The sequence below is a fragment of the Ambystoma mexicanum genome, chromosome 8 (assembly GCF_040938575.1).
Source record: "Ambystoma mexicanum isolate Mex_15411 chromosome 8, UKY_AmexF1_1, whole genome shotgun sequence".
Taxonomy (NCBI): Eukaryota; Metazoa; Chordata; class Amphibia; order Caudata; family Ambystomatidae; genus Ambystoma; species Ambystoma mexicanum.
In genome coordinates, this window is record NC_090929.1 from 673,830,300 (window position 1) to 673,847,219 (window position 16,920).

The 16,920-nt window shown below is 43.9% G+C and overlaps 1 protein-coding gene across 4 annotated transcripts in view; it reads right to left on the bottom strand.

Annotated features, from left to right (window-relative positions):
- PSD (pleckstrin and Sec7 domain containing) overlaps nucleotides 1-16,920 on the bottom strand; it is a 1,402,592-nt gene that overhangs the window by 78,550 nt on the left and 1,307,122 nt on the right. Inside the window, exon 17 of one of the 4 annotated variants that reach the window (XM_069610472.1) lies at nucleotides 3,294-3,401. The exons of the other annotated variants lie outside the window; for them this stretch is intronic. Coding sequence (XP_069466573.1) covers nucleotides 3,354-3,401 — 48 coding nt within the window. The 3' untranslated portion in view covers nucleotides 3,294-3,353. Of the gene's footprint in view, nucleotides 1-3,293; nucleotides 3,402-16,920 lie in introns of those variants that run through there. 4 annotated transcript variants of the gene reach the window in all.

A 16,920-nucleotide genomic window follows, 5' to 3' on the forward strand; every position in this document is an offset into this window, starting at 1 on the left:
ATTATTTTGGCGTCCACCGGAATGTCCTCGGCTTCCTTCCATTATTTTAACAGATTGATGTGGTAGTTTTTTTATTTGTCTTTTCTATCTGGCTGTTCGATTAGGTAGTTGACCGGGCCCAGGACGTCTAATACCTTATAAGGTCCTCTCCATTGGGCCAGCATTTTGTTGTAAGAGGTGGGTAATAACACCAACACTTTGTCCCCCTTTTTGAAGGAGCGTACTCTGGAGTTACGGTTGTAGTATTTCTCCTGGGTCTGCTGGGCTTTACTCAAATTGGCCCGTGCCAGGTCCCTTAATCTGGAGAGGTTTTTTTGTAACTCCAGGACATAATCGGTGAGTGGTGTTTCCTCCTCCTGCTCTTCCCACTCACTCCTAACCACATCTAGCACTGTTCTGGGTTTGTGTCCAAACAATAGTTCGAAAGGAGAAAATCCCGTGGAGGACTGGGGAGTGTCTCGTAGAACCATGAGTACCCACGGTAGGACCCTATCCCAGTTTGCTCCTGAAGGCTCAGTGACCTTTTTCAACATGTGTTTAATGGTTTTGTTATATCTTTCAACAAGACCATCCGTTTGAGGATGGTACACCGAGGTCCGTAGTTGCCGTATATTTAGTTGTTTACACACAGCCTGCATGACTCCGGAGATGAAGTTTCTTCCCTGGTCGGTGAGGATTTCTGCCGGTAACCCAACCCGTGCAAAGAAAGGAACCAAGACATTACATACATTAGCGGCCGTGACCCCTCTCATTGGAAAGGCCTCGGGGTACCTTGTAGCATAGTCTACAATGACGAGGATGTATTTGTGGCCGTGACTGTTTGGTTTGAGAGGGCCAACAATATCAATTCCTATTCTGTAGAATGGTTCCTTTATCAATGGCATAAGTTGTAACGGGGCCTTAGGAGGAACTCGTGGACTGGTCTTCTGGCATACTGCACATTCCTCACAATATCGTCCCACATCCCTATAGACTCCTGGCCAGTAAAACCTTTTTAATACCTTTTCTAGAGTTTTCTCCCGGGCGTGGTGCCCTCCTGTGGTGTTGTCGTGGGCTAGTTTCGTTACCGTTTTCCGGTAACCCAGGGGAACTAGTAACTGTTCCGTTTCATTACCTAGTGGACCCTTATTCACGCGATACAGCAGGCCTTTGTTGGACATGAACCATGGATAGGTCTTTCCCTTCTTGGGATATGGAATGTACTGTTCCCATGCTACTTTCAGGGTAGGGTCTGTTTTCAATTCTCTGCGGTATGTCTGGCTTTTGACTTCTGGCATCCAGTCTATGAACCCTGTATATTGGCTTCCTTCGACTCATTCTGTTTTTCTCGTCTGACTTCACTCCTGGTTTTCTTGTGCCTGTGAGTTATATTACCCCTGATGTCTTCCCTAGAAAAGGGGGCCTCTTGTAACCATTCGGCTTCTGAGAAACACTCTTGGAAGGACGGAAGGTCTGTCCCTATCAAAACCGGGGTGGGTAGGTGGGTCATTATGGCAACCTTCATCTTGTTCTCAACCCCCTTTACCTCTATGACTACCTCCTTCGAGGGGTAGGTTTTAGTGTCCCCATGAACACATTTGATCGGAATGTTGGACACAGTCCCTCCCCGACCCACTTACTTCCGGTCTGACTGCGGTCTGCTCGCTTCCGCTGTCAAGGAGGGCTTGTCTGCTTGTTCCGTTTACTCTTACGTCCAAGTAGTAGAGATCTTGGGTTCTGCGATACTCCTTCCCTTGTAGGAACCTGATTTCCATTGGTTCAGCGGTCTTGGTTTTCCTGGGGCAGAACCGTGCAATATGGCCCCAGTCACCACAATCGAAGCACTGTGGCTGTCGGTTTATATTGGGCCAGGGTACAGTCTTTGGTTCTCCCCTAGTGATTTTTGGCTCTCCGATTCCTATCCCCTTCACAATGTTGGCTCCGGGTAGCTCTGGCTGACCACCCTTGTTAGTGCCTGCTTTCTGAAAGGCCGAGGCGATATCGATGGCTTCTGGTAGGGTAGGCCGATGGTGTTGTCTCACCCATCGTTGCAAAGGTGGCGGGAGGGCCTCAGTAAACTGTTCCAAGTTTTATTTTGTCGACCACCTCTTGTACACTGCTACTGGCTGGTTTCAACCATTTGTCGGTGATGTCGTGGACCCGGTAGTATAATTGCCTGGGTGTTTCCCCTGGTCGGAGCTTGGTCTCCCGTAGTTTGATACGATATGCTTCATTGTCCATTTCCATCCTTTCTAGGATTGCCCTCTTTATCTCAGTGTACGCTGTATCTCCGGCGGGGTTGGCTGCCTGATAAGCGCATACTTCCCGTTAGCAACGGTGCAATGAAGTGGCCCCACTTCTCCACCGGCCACTGTGCATTCCTGGCAACCCGTTCGAAATTGGTAAAGAAATAGCAGGGATCCTCGCCAGGTTGGAATTTTTGTAGGATCGCTGTTGGGGCTGTAGGATTTCCTCTAGCAGCCACCGCTTCTGTCATTTTCTTCAAAGCATCCTGGTTGGCAACTTGTAACTGCAAAGCCTGCTGCAACGCCTGGCGGTCGGCTTGTGCTTGGTGGGACTGCACTTGTATCGCCTGTTGTAGTTGTTGTTGGCCATCTGCCAGTGCTTTTATGATTCCTTCCATGGCGTTGCCGTATCCCACCGCTGCCACCAAATTGTAAGGATGAGGCAGGAAGGCAGGGATGGAGAAATCAAAAAAATCCTTTATTCAGGTAAAAGGATGAAAGAAAAAAAGCGAATAACAGGAGATTTATGTCAGTCTTCTTCTTCTATATAGATGAGGTCTCCTCTTAGTCCTCGTAGGCCCAGAGAGTGTCTGGTGTGGCTCTCTATCCGTCCGTCCGCCTGTTCTGAAACAGTGGGAAAAGAACACACACAATCCCTCGTCAAATTCTTTCTTATATACGGGTGAGACATCAGTCAACCAATCAGGAGCAGCGTTGTTACTACATCTATAAAAATCCCCTGAAGCCCCGCCCCCTTTTCCACTGATCGAGGTTTGCCACTCTGCCTCCACCCATATCCTCCCCTCTTGGACCTGGTTGCTGTTCGGAAGAATCGCAGGTGAGTCCATCATGTAGCATGCGCGGGGAGCGGGTATCACTCCAGCCTCGTGATTGAGGTCTGTTTTGTCTGATTCAGGGACTTCGGTTATCCCCGAGGTGTTAGACAAGAGCGTTCCGCCGTGTGCGGCGTTCGTCTCCCACTCGGAATCAGGGTTGCCGGGTTCTGCCACATGGTTGGACCCTGAGCCGCGGACGCTGTTCCTCCTCAGTTCGCGGCTGTGTGCGGGTGCCTGGCGGCCGCGTTCATAAGGTTCACGGCGGTCCTTAGGCTCACGGTGGTCCTTAGGCTCACGTCGGTCCTCGGTTACCGTCAGGTGGTTCTTGGTCGACGGAGGTCTTCCATGTTCACACACAAATAAGAGAAAAATAACATAATGTCCATAAATTACCAAATACTACATGAGATACAATACAACTTGATATAAATCTAAACGTACAGATATTCAGAAACACATAAGAATTAAAATCACTGAATATCGAATCAATAAAGAAAAATACAATGAAATTGCAAAAATTACTATCCTTGCGGCTTTTCTTCTCAGCTGTCGTGTCCAATAGAGAAACCTAGCTACTCCACTAGACACTTCGGAAAGAGTAGTCTTTCTACGAAATTGAGCATACATTATAATTCCTCACTAAAGGGCACAGCTAAATCCTTTTAGGTTTGACATAAGGAGGCACAAAACACAGTTTACAATACGCTCCCTAACATTGAAACAATGAGGACAAATATAGACATTATTTCTAGACCAGCTATCCATAAATGCGGCAATGGGTAAAATAACTGGCCTAAATTTAATGCAACATGACATTGTATATGGAAGCTCAATAAAGTTCAGGTAAACGTCAAAATCAGGTTGTTTATTCCATATTAAGGTAAGTGAAAATTAAAATTAAAAACAATTAGATGATTGGATTGTGTGTGGTGTCATTATTGTACAATCATAAATTCTGGTAGAGGTTGGGTGGTGAGATGTCCAGCGTTATCACATGGAGCAATTTAGCAAATTCCAGTAATTATCCAGAGTGGTGCTTGGTATACGTAGCATATCAATATGTGTATTTATCCCATTAAACAGTGATTTGGTTAATATAACTATCTCAAGGAGAAATTAACTTGTTAAGTGTACCCCATGAAATGCAGTTCGATGTGAGGATTTACATTTTAAAAAAGTGAAACGGCTAGCAGGTCTCCCTCTGGCAAGCGCTGGATGGGTCAGTTAATTTTGTATCTGAGATTTTTCACAGTACTAAAGGAAATGAATGGTTAACGTGGTAAGAATGTGCATGTCATGGTCTTAGCAGTGGGAACATAGGGTGTGATTTTGCAGTTGAGGCGCTAAATGATTAGAGCTATTTGGATTAAACATTATATTATTTCCTTTAATAGGCTTAAATATAACAATTGAGACAATGGGAAATAATGCAGAACAACACACATTTACATTTGGTAAATAATATGTTCAAAACACAGAATTTCGGATATTTCTGTTCTGTGCAAACTGTTGTAGGAAACCCTAGCACCTGCCTACATGGTTCATGCATTAATCAATCCAACACAATGTTGAATGGAGCAAAATCGTAAAAATATATTATGGAGAGCAAAGTTGATCCAAATTTGAGATATGCTCATCGTACAATTGTATATATTAATATACTATGAGATTATATAAGCATTGGTTGACAGTCTAAGAATTTTGCTGGTTTTACGGAATTCGTTAATGAGTGCTCCATGCTAGAGGATTGCTCTATGCAAACCTGCATCTTGTTTCAGGTCATATAAATATCAAATTAATATTGGATACTAAAGTCACTGTAGCTGATTATATTATTTAATACATTGAAAAAAACAAGCTGAAAAACATTGAAAACAAGTAAAGTCTGCAAACACTAGAAATTACAATGCTAAGGTATAAACGCCCACTCTACAACCTGTGGCGAGTCAGATGGACACAGACTCTTAGAGGACATGGTTGGTACACAATATTTTTATTAAAGTAAGAATAATAAGGCCAGACTCTCCCTATCTCTATGGTTGGTCCCTACTTATCTTATTTCATTTATTTATGGGTTTCTATAGCGCTGAAAGCCCGCAGGCATCGGCGCTCTAATAAAAACACAGAAAACATTCCAAATAAGACAGAAGAGAGTCCCAGGAAACCAGAATTCCGTGAGGAAGGGAAGTTATCTGAATATATGGGGTTTCAATGCTTTCTGAACGGCTTTCAGATTGCAGTTTTCCGTCAGAGTGGTGGGTACTGTGCTCCATAATTTAGCTGCCCTAACCATGAAAGATTTTCCTAGTCCTTTTTCTCGCTTGAATCTGGGATATTTACATTTATTTTTTTCCTGCTGAAAGTAGTGCTCTTGTTGGTAGGCAGTGGGGGATCACATTTTTTAGGTATAGCGGGGCAGTTCAATACACACATTTGTGTAGTATTGATCCAGTTTTGTATTGAATTCTGTCATGTACAGATAGCCAGTCTAGGTTTTTCCTATGCTGCGTGATGTGATCGCGTTTTTGCGAGTTTATTAACAATACGCACCGCATTGTTTTGTGTCACCTGGCATTTACCCACGTTAGAGGTTGAGGCCCTGATCAGCAGGGAGTTACAGTAATCCAGTTTGGATAGTACTGGTGCTCGGCCGATAGTTGCAGCATTTTTCTGAGATACGTAGGAGGGATGTTTCTCAAAAGATTAAGGGAGTAGTTACAACTTTAAATAGCCTGATTAACATGTGCGTCATAGGCGAGGGTTGCCTCCGGTTGGATTCCTAGTGTTTTCACTTTATCCAGGACCGATAGGCAGTTTGTGCCGATTTGGAATTTAGAATACTCCAGGTCCAGTTTGGCGCATGAGGCAGATGAGCCAAAGTTCATTAGCTCAGTTTTTTCCCCCATTTAAGCACAGCCAATTAGTTGACATCCAAGTCTCAATGAGCTGATATGTCGTTGCTAGTGTAGTAGCATCTTTATCATAGGCTCCTGTGATTTCAATGACTAGTTGTGTGTTGTCAGCGTAGTTTGTGACAAACACATCTAAGTCATCGAGGAGCGTGCAAAAAGGCCTGACATATAGATCAAAGAGTAAGGGGGACAGGCTTGTCCCTTGTGGTACACCACACCATATGGGAGACTTTGGAGATTGAGTTTCGCCCCATTTGATTCTTGCTTCCCAGTCTGATAGGAAGGAAAGAAACCGTTCTCCTGCCAGATCCGAGCATTGACCTAAGTGATCAAGTGTTTGCTTCAGAATACTGTGGTCCATTAGGTCAAATGCAGCGGATAGATCCAACAAGGTCAGCATGCCCACTTTACCTTCCTCGATGATTTGTAGCATGTGAGACTGCAGATTTATAAGGGCTCTCTCTGTGCTGTAATTCGGTCTAAAGCCTGATTGTTTAAAATGCAAGATGTTTTCTGCTTCGATAAATGATTGGTATTGTTTATACGCAGCTTTGTCCAGTATTTTAAGAAGGATATTACAGTTAGCGATGGTTCTGAGATTTATTAGATCTGTAGGGTCTAGGTTGGGCTTTTTTGGTAATGGGGTGATTTCTACTGTATCAATGCCCTTGGGAACCTTTCCTTCTTGGAAGGATGCGTTGACAAGCCTAGTGAGAAATGGTGCAAAGATTTCCTTATGGTCTAGGACTATTTTAGAAGGAATTATGTTTTCGGAACAAGCTGTGAGATTCATAGATTGTAAAATGTTTTCCATGTCGTGCATCTCTATTTTGGAGAATGAAATGGTAGGGTGTGGCTGACCAGAAATATGGTGATCTTTCTGGCAACGGGGGTTGCCTAGTAAGTTTTTGGGCTGCACAGTATCCTTCATTTTTGTGCAAGATTTAATAATTTTCTCTGCGAAGCAGCCTGAACTGCTATAGTATCATCTATAGTGGGCATGAAGGGTACTTGGAGGGCATTTGGTTTTTCTAACGACTTAACAATTTCAAACAGTTTTCTGGTGTTATTAGAGGCTTTTTCAATTTCTGTGCTGAAAAAGTTCTTCTTGTTCTCTGTCACCTTATTTTTATAATTCTTGTTGGCTTGTTTCCAGGCGTCCTCGGTTGACTCCGATAGGAGTTTCAGCCAGATGGATTCTAATCTCAGTTTTTCTTTCCTTAGATTGCTCACTTCGCAGTTGAACCATTTTTGGTGGTCTGTGTTTTTTTGTGGTGCCACCCGATCGACTAGCGAAGAAAAACTTTCATGATATTTATTGAAAAGATCTTCTACAGCGTCATCCTCCACAGATATTTCCCTCATGATGTTTCCCTCATGAGGGAGGATGAGAGCTCAGCTGGGTCAAGATTTTTATAGTTCCTGCAGTAAACCGATTTGGCTGGGTTTTGGGATTTTCTATGTTCGCTGGGACGTTGAAGATCCCATTCTAAAGAATGGTGAACCGACCAAATGCATGGAAGGGTCTGGTCGACTCGGGCAGTGAGGTGTCTAGTACATACCCAGTCTAGTATATGATTTTTGTCATTTGTTGGGGCGTTGTTGATGACTGTATATTGGGCGTTGTTTAAATCCCTTTCCAGTTGTATAGCCTCTTTGTCCATTTTGTCTCCTTTCCATCTGTTGAAGTCACTGAGGAGAAGTGTGGCCCTGTTTGTGCCTTCAAGAGGGTTCAGGAGATGCATTAACTAAGGTTCTTGTCCGGCCATTGTGAAAATCCAAATAAAGAAGTCCACTGTCCAAACTATCCCAACTGACACTACCAATATATAAACGAACTTGGGCTTGGAGAATGGCTCTCTTTGTCTTTGGATACTTCTAGTATCAGTCTATAGGGTCTGAATTAGTACAGGATCCTTAAATAGACTCTTGTGATTTCTTGGATCAGTCTCTGTAGCTCTTCAAATGGGCTGGTGATTTTTCCTTCTTCTTTGGGGACCCCTTTAGTGCTTTCTTACACTCCTGTTTGTGATTCTCAACGTATCCCTAGATATACTTGTTGTTTTGGTGGGCTATTCCACCTGGGCTATTATAGCTCAGTTCACTTTGGTCTATGTGACCTTGTATAAGCTGTATTATTTTCCCCTATTCCCAGGGTATTGTGATCACTGGTTCTGATCGTCCTTTATTCAGCTTTTCAATAATGTTCTCGGGCGTATTATTATGTTTTAAGTTCATCGGGTTCAAGTTGAACTTTGCATCTTTTCCTTTTTCTCCAGAACATTGTGATCACTGGCTCTTATCTCACTTTAGTCTCCTTTTCAATAAGCCATTCTTTGGTATGATCACATTTTAAGTTTGCCTGTTTCAAGGTCAACTTTGTCTTATAACTACTACTGAGACAAGGTGGTTGTACGGTATAATAATTCCCTCTTCGAGGTCTCCAATAACTCCTGTACTCACTGTTACCTTCAGTTTTGAAGGAGAACAGCTTCTGGAGTCGGGTTCTTCGGAATCCTTCTCGTTCGTCCTGGACCGCCAGTGCCTTCTCTTCCTTGCCATCTGCTTTCTCACGGTCTCTCTTCTCCAAGTGGTTTCTCATCTCTTCGTTGTGTACCAGGGCTAGGATAAGTGACCAGACACTCGCCAAGAGAGAACACATCTCCACGACTAGAAGAGCTAATAATTGTCTCTCCACAGTTGCCAAAATTAAGCTGAAGGTTGAAACTTTGACTTACAAATGTTTGAACAATGCGGCACCCACCTACCTGTTGGAAAGGTTCAAGAAGAAGTCTTTAACTTGGATCACCAGACTATTTAACACTAATTACCTTGCCGTTCCTAGATATAAGCTATCAAGAATAGGGGGGTTGTAGCTACCCAGTCAAGGCAGCAGAATTGTGGAATTCACTTCCACCCACACTAAGGGTAGATCAGTCCATCCATAATTTCTGCAAGAGCACCATTAAATGGCTCAAAGACTCAGATCTCTAGTATGTACCAGCTACTGTATTGTACTACTCTACGACTGTAAATATTGACTGTAAATAAAGCTTTAAACTGCATAGCTTTAGTCCTCATGTTATGCTGTGCTACTATGTGATACACACATGCTTCTGTACATCCCTTTGCTCTGGTCACTCATGCACTATACCCCCACTTGTTTCCAATTGATTATCTTGTAATTTTGTGTGATTATCTTGTCATTTTGGGTAACTAAGCTTTCAATTATCTTATGCTCTGTGCCCTGATGCCTCTGGGTCTGGTGCGCAATATAAAAATATTAAACAAACAAACAAACTCTGTGGGTCCACGCAGTTGGTGGTATCGGCAAAGTTATGCAGACCTGCGATCCACCACGGATCCTCTTCCGTGGTCTCACCACCACCTATTTTGCAGGTTCCTGTCTTGCTGGCTTCTCAGGCTTTGGGTTTGCCATAGGTCTGGCATTCCGTCTGGCAATCCTGACTGAGTTTGAATCTCGCAGGTTTCCTGATTTCTGCTTCCTGCAGGTGTCACGCAGCTCAGGGCTTCCCGGGTTGCAATCTGAGTTCTTCTCTCTTCGTCCTCTGGCTCATCGAGTGTACGTTAATCATGTCCTTGTCCCAGTGGATGCGTGATTCTGATTTAAAGGGACATTTCCTTCCACTATAACATATGGGCATCTCTGAAACGTGTCTTTGTCCCAGTTTTGATGTTTAGCAGTTTAGGCTATTTGAGAGCATGCCATGTAAGCCATAGTGCGCTCTGCTTTAAGGAGTTCCCCACGGGAACGGAAGTCCTTGTCCCCTATGGGGGAGTCTCTCCCGGTGAGGTCCCACGTGCCTCGTCCCCTAGGGAAGGTGTTGCAGAGCGGGTTCACCTCCCTAGCCTCACGGGGTGAGGGGAGCTCTCCCTTGGGGAGAAGGGACAAATTCTCTTGATTCATCACAAAACATAACACATTCAACCATGAAAATGCAAAGTATACACACTCCCTCCATACGACTACAAATCCAACTTGATCACTCACTTCAAATATTAGGCAGGTTACATCAATATTACATTTGAAGTGAGCTTTAAGTTTGGATTTGTTGTGGTATGTGGTAAGTGTTTATACTTGAGGTTTTAGCGTTATACTTGTAGTGTGATGAGTGAGTGTTTATGCTTTAACATTGTTATTTCCACTGCTTGTAGACTTTACTTTTGGTTACAGTAACCATAATTGTTTCCTTTACATTTATTTACATTTAATTTCAGTGTTTATTTGTGAGGAGTGTGGTGCATAGCGTATGAGTGTTTGTATTATATATAAGTGTATAGCATATTAGTTCGTTAGAATATAAGTTTATGCCCTATTTGTATGTCGTATGAATATATTGTGTATGGGTGATGGTATATGAGTGTATGGTGTATGACTGAATTGAATAGAGTGTATAAGTGTATTGCATATGTTGTGTGAGTGTATGTCGTATTAGTATATGTTATGCTTTTATGTTGTATGTGCGTATGATGTATGAGTGCATGGGGTATGACTATATGATATGATTTTATGTCATATGAGTCTCTGGAATGTGAGTGTATAACATACTTATGGTGTGTGCCATAGAAATGTATGGCGTATGAGTGGCATATAAGTAATTGATATATAAGTGTTTGGCATTTGAGAGTCTGGCATATCAGTGTTAGGTGGGGCGCATGGCATATCAAGGTATGTTGTATAAGTACATGCAATGCGAGAGTGTGGCGTAAGAGCACATGACCTATGAGCGCCTGCCACAAGAGTGTGCAGCGTAAAAGCTTGTGGAGTAAGAGTGTGCCTTAAGTGTGTGCTATACAAGCACATGACCTAATACTTCGTGGCATACGATCATATTGAAGAGAGACAAATGAATGTGTCATTCAGTTAGTCGGCCCCTCCCTCGTCCCAATGCTACAGAAATTGCAGGTGCACAATGGACAGCAGATGGGAGAGATGGACGCCACTGAGATAACCCTACCGTCTCTTCCCACAAGGGTAAAAAAAGCACAGGCTATCATGGACATAAACGAGCTGTGATCCAAATGATGTCTCTGCTGAATACTGACACCTGTAGTTGCATTAGATATGAAGCACATACGCATCCATCATGAAGATACACACAATAGGAGAAAGCGCACTTAGACATGAAGAATATGCTTGCATCCATTAGGTTAGAAAACGTATACTCTCGATGCTGAAACGCAAAGACGCATAAGAATACATCTTCTGCTTGCTTCTGCAGAATGCGACTAAATGAGTGGCCAGTTAAACCAAGATGGATGTTGCAGCCACATATGAGTGAATGGAGGCCAGAGGAGAAGCTTTGAGGTTGCAGGGGGACCTGGCTCGCTGAGTTAGCAGAAAATAGATAGACCTGAGTGATTGGTGCTCGCAACCCAATAGTGATTGTATTTTAGTGGGCTGTGGGGCTAGCACTTTACCTGTTTTTCTCAGACGATGCAAATATTTGCCCAAAGGGACTTCGAACTGCAATTTGATTCTTTAAATTAGGATCCTTTTAGGGAACTCTGCCTGTTTTTTTCCACTGATTACTGTTCAGATGATGACTTTGCATGTCCAATATTTGATTTATGGCTACCAGTTGTTGGCGATTTCTATGACTTAACCCATCCTGATTTTATTACGTCAGAGGCGCTTATATGTATTTATGTTGTTTGTTTTGTCTGCGCCCTCTCGCCTTTGGATTATTGGTGCGCAATATAAATGCAATAAAATAAAACCCAAGCCAAACAGCCCAGACAATATAAAAGCACATGCTTGCCAAGACTACATAAGGAAAAAAGACCTGAATCAGCACCCAAACGTACGCACGATACCAGTTCCCAGACGTGAGACACAGTCTTCTTAAATTAGTAAAGAAAAAGTAATATTGAAAGGCCAGATTCCCACCAACTCACACTAAACATAGAGAGAAAAGTGGCTCAAACAAGTCTCTAGAGGCCAAGAGAGGTAACGACACCCACAGTAACAAGAGCTAAAATCCGCATAAATGCTGAGCAGAATATTCCGAAATGTAGTCGCAACACATGTGACCTATTGCTGGAGGATAACGCCTATTCATTAGAACCAGACACAGACGGACAGAGACCTTCGTTTCCATCCAGTTCTCAAGACAAAAAGATACAAGTTAGAGCAATGTTGAAAGCTAGATGTCCTGGCCTGTGGCCTAGAGAATCTGAAATGGTAACCTTATTGGGACAAGTAGCTCGTAGGTGTCGTTCAAACCACCCCCTATTGTGCTCATGTGCTGGTAACCTTCCAAATGTACCAAGGCTGAGAAAGTCACCACTGACCAATCGTCAACACTCCGTCCACGTTGCCTCAGACACTGTTGCATCGTCCAATTGCCTAGTTTACAGATAACCTGTTTTTACTGGTTACAATTTAAAAAGTGGTCTCATGCAAGTTAGGATAGTGCCTGACCAATGATTTCACTAACCCCTACAAAAACTATACATAGTTGATTCCCTTAACTAACCCTTAAGTTTTTGCAAATTTGTACATCCTTTTTGATGTCATAGCCTTTTATAAGATGTTGTCAAACTTGGGAGTTGTTGAGATTCGTAGAGATGAACAAGTTACTTACCGCTGGTAACGTTCTTTTGACTGGATGTTCCTCTCACGTATTCCTCATCTTTGATATTCGTATCTTCAGCTTTGCTGTTTCGGAACCAAATTTCCACACCAAAGGGCGTTGTGCTCAATGTCGTGGCGTCGATGTCCCTCGAGGGCTGCCGTCGGGTGTTGATGTCACCAGTAGTACAAATAGCTCGAGCCACGCCCGTTGGCTTCAGTTCTATTTTTTCTTTCCAATCAATCGTGGGATTGACCAGGCGTACCCCAGGTCCACAAGCTCTCAGAAAGCACGGAGTGCAAAACACGTAAATTGTACAGCGCGGTAGGCTGGAGGGGCGATGATGAATACGTGGGAGGAACATCCAGTCAAAAGAACCTTACAAGTGGTAAGTAACTTGTTCTTTGAATGGATTGTGTCCTCCGACGTATTCCTCATCTTTGATAGACTCCCAAAGCAGTGTTTACATTTTTGGAGGAGGGAGTACAAATTAATTTAGTCATGGACCGTATGAAGAACGGCCTTTGCAAAAAGACCTCCCTGAGACGAAGTCGAGTCTAAACAGAAATACTTTATGAACGTATGCATAGACGACCAGGTGGCCACTGTACAGATACTTTTACCGGGATACCCCTTTGCAGAGCCGCAGAAGTTGCCATGCCCCTTGTGGAATGAGCCCTCAGACCATCTGGTGGTTCTTTACCTGCCAGTCTGTAACATTCTCCAATTGCTAAAATTATCTATCTGGATATAGTCTGTTTGGTTATTGCCAGGCCCATTTTATGGGCGGTATACCCAGTGAAGAGTTGATCATCTTGCTGAAATTTAGCAAGTCTTGAAATATAAAAGCTTAGAGCCCTTTTTGGGTCTACCCTGTGAAGCCTTTCTTCCTCCTTACCTGCATGAGGGGGAGGATAAAAGGTTGGTAATGTTATCTTTTGCGACAAATGGAAATCAGAGATTACCTTAGGCAAGAATATTGGTTTGACTCTGAGGATGACCCTCATGGAAAATAGTGTGAGGAGGCTTACAAGAGAGAGCCTGTAACTCACTCACCCTGCGGTCTAAAGTTAAAGCCACTAGTAGGACTGTTTTTAATGTAAGGAGCCTTAGAGGACATGAATGTAATGGCTCAAATAGAATGCATGTGAGAAATCCTAACACCAAATTTAAATCCCAAACAGGCACATGAAATGGGACTGGAGGGTACACGTTATTGAGACCCTTGAAAAATTGCACAATCAAGGGTATCTTGAAATACGAGACATCTTCAGAGGAGCGCTTAAAAATGGAAAGCGCAGCCAGGTAAACTTTTATCGTTCCAATCTGGAGCCCCAGATTGGCTGAATGCAACAGGAATGAAAGCACTGGAGGTGTGCCACATTGGAATTGATCCACATTCTTATCCTTGCACCAGTTACTGAACTTATTCGAACAACACTGGGGCAAGGATTTGGTTGCTGGCCTTGTGGCCGAAAGCAAGATCTCCATTACGTTGTCTGGGAGGTCTCAATCCTTATATCTCAGCCTCTCAGAAACCATGTGTGAAGGCTGAGTGTCTTGACCTCTGGATGGAGAACCCAACCTTCCTCTTGCGAGAGAAGATCCTCTTTGTGAAAGACGTATTGGAGGGCAGATGGACATGTCCAGAAGGTCCGGGTACCACGTCCTCCTGGCCCAATCCGGAGAAATTAGGATAATGGATTTCCCAAACTTTCTCAACCTCCTGATCATGTGAGGAATGACGGGGACTGGAGGAAACACATAGAGAAGCAGAAATTCCCAGTCCACTACGAACGCGTCCCCTAGAGCTCCTCTCGGAGGAAATTCCCTTGAGCAATACTGTTCGCACTTGCGATTGATCTTGGTCGCGAACAGATCCACTTGAGGGGTTCCCCAAAGGGTGAAGATCTGTTGAAGGACTTCATGAGCTAGTTCCCACTCGTGGGAGACTGTGCTCTACATGCTCAGAGCGTCCACCACTGTGTTCTGCTCTCCGGCTAGGTGAACTTCTGACAGAGAGATTCCTTCTTGAATTGCCCAGAACCAGAGCTGCAGTGCCTCTCTGCACAGTGGTAGTGACCCTACACCTCCTCTCTTGTTGAGGTAGTACATGGCCACTGTGTTGTCCATCATTATCAGGACATTCTTTCCGTGTACAGACGACAGGAAGGTCTTCAGCGCTAGTCTGATTGCCCTCAGCTCCAAAATGTTGATGTGTAGTTTGGACTCCGATGGAGACCAACAACCGCTGATTGTTAGTTTGTTGGTGTGGGCTCCCCGCCCCATAAGTGAGACGTCCGTCACTACCGTTATCTCCGGCCATGGTTGCCAAAAAGATTGTGCCTTGTGAATGTTGTCATGGCAAGCCCACAAAATCAGGTCTTGTGCAACTCTGCCCGGAACTTATAGTAGATCCGACATATTCCCTGAAAATTGGGACTACTGAGTCCTGAGGGCCCATTGAAGGGATCTCATACTCAATTGGGATTCGGGCACCAGAAAAATAAAGGATGCTCTGAGGCAGAGCAACCTCAGAAAATCAAAGGTCGGCAGCTGCTGGGCATTTTGGAATTTTGTTACCATCTGAAGAATGTGGGAGGCGAGGCTTTCCCAAAGGAAGTAGCCAGGACTGCTCTGATGAATTGGAGTCTTTGGAATGGTATCATATGGGACTTCTTGTAATTGAGGGAGAAGCCCAGTGTAGGGAGGGGCAGGTGATACTGAGATGTTCCTGGGCCTGTTCGGGTGAACAAACCCTAATCAACCAATCGTCCAGGTAGGGGTAGACGTGAATCCCCTCTATCCTGAGACTCGCTGCCACTACTGCCATCAGTTTGGTAAAAACCCTCGGGCGGAGGTCAGCCCAAAAGGCAGAACTTGAAACTGATAAGGAGAACCGCCAACCACGAACCTCAGGTACTTTCTGTGCTTGAGATGGATTGGCACATCAAAGAAAGCATCCTGAAGGTCCAATGATATGATATGATATGATCGTCTATTTATATAGCGCCTATACACAATGTGTTTCAAAGCGCTTCAAGGCAAGGGAGGGAACAAGGGAAAATACAACCACATTCTTACAGGCCATGAACAGTAAGGATGTGAAATTAACTATCGTACTCGGCCTGACGACATTTCAGATGAACATGTTACTTACCAATAATAGGCTCCCATAGAGTATCAATTTTTGGAGGTGGGAGTACCAATTTCAGTTTTCGTGGACAGAGTGCAGAACTGCTTTTGCAAATAAACCCTCGTTAGAGGAGGCAGTGTCCAAACAATAATGTTTAACAAAAGTATGCATTGTTTTCCAGGTTGCAGCTGCACAAATGTCTCCTGCCGGGACTCCCCTCTTTAGAGCCGCAGAAGTAGCCATTCCCCTTGTAGAATGGGCACGAAGCCCATCTGGTGGTTCTTTTCCCGCTAATCTGTAGCATTCAACTATGGCTAATATGATCCAGCGGGAAATGGTCTGTTTTGTTACAGATGAGCCTAATTTTTGACCAGTATAACCCACAAACAGTTGGTCATCTTGTCTCAATTTAGCCATCCTAGAGATGTAAAAACCCTCTTGGGATCTAATCTGTGTAATCTCTCCTCTTCTTTGCCCAGATGAGGAGGAGGATAAAAAGTAGGTAGTACTATTTTTGTGACAAATGGAAGTCCGAGACTACTTTTGGCAAAAACGAAGGTTTAACTTTAAGGACTACCTTATCTTTATAAAAAATAGTATATGGTGGTTTGCATGAGAGAGCCTGAAGTTCGCTAACCCTGCGGGCTGATGATAGGGCCACAAGAAGGACAGTTTTTATAGTCAAAAGCCTCAATGGACATGAGTGCAGAGGCTCAAAAGGTATGCAAGTCAAGAATTTTAATACTAAATTTAAGTCCCAGGTTGGTACATGAAGAGGTACTGGAGGGTATACATTAGTGAGCCCCTTTAAGAATTGAATAATTAACGGTATTTTGAAATATGAAACCTCTTCCGAGGAGCGCTTGAAAATGGACAGCGCAGCAAGGTATCCTTTGATTGTTCCTATCTGGAGCCCCAGATTGGCTAGATGTAGCAGAAAGGAAAGCACCATTGGGGTGCCACACTGAAAAGGGTCCACATCCTTGTCTTTGCACCAGTTACTAAACCTATTCCAGCGACATTGGTACAAAGACTTTGTTGCTGGTCTTCTGGCCGAAAGCAAGATTTCCATTACGTCATCCGGAAGATCCAATCCTTGTATCTCAACCTCTCAGAAACCATGCGTGAAGGTTGAGTGTCTTGGCCTCTGGATGGAGAACCCGACCTTCCTCTTGCGAGAGAAGATCCTCTCTTTGCGGAAGACGTATTGGAGGG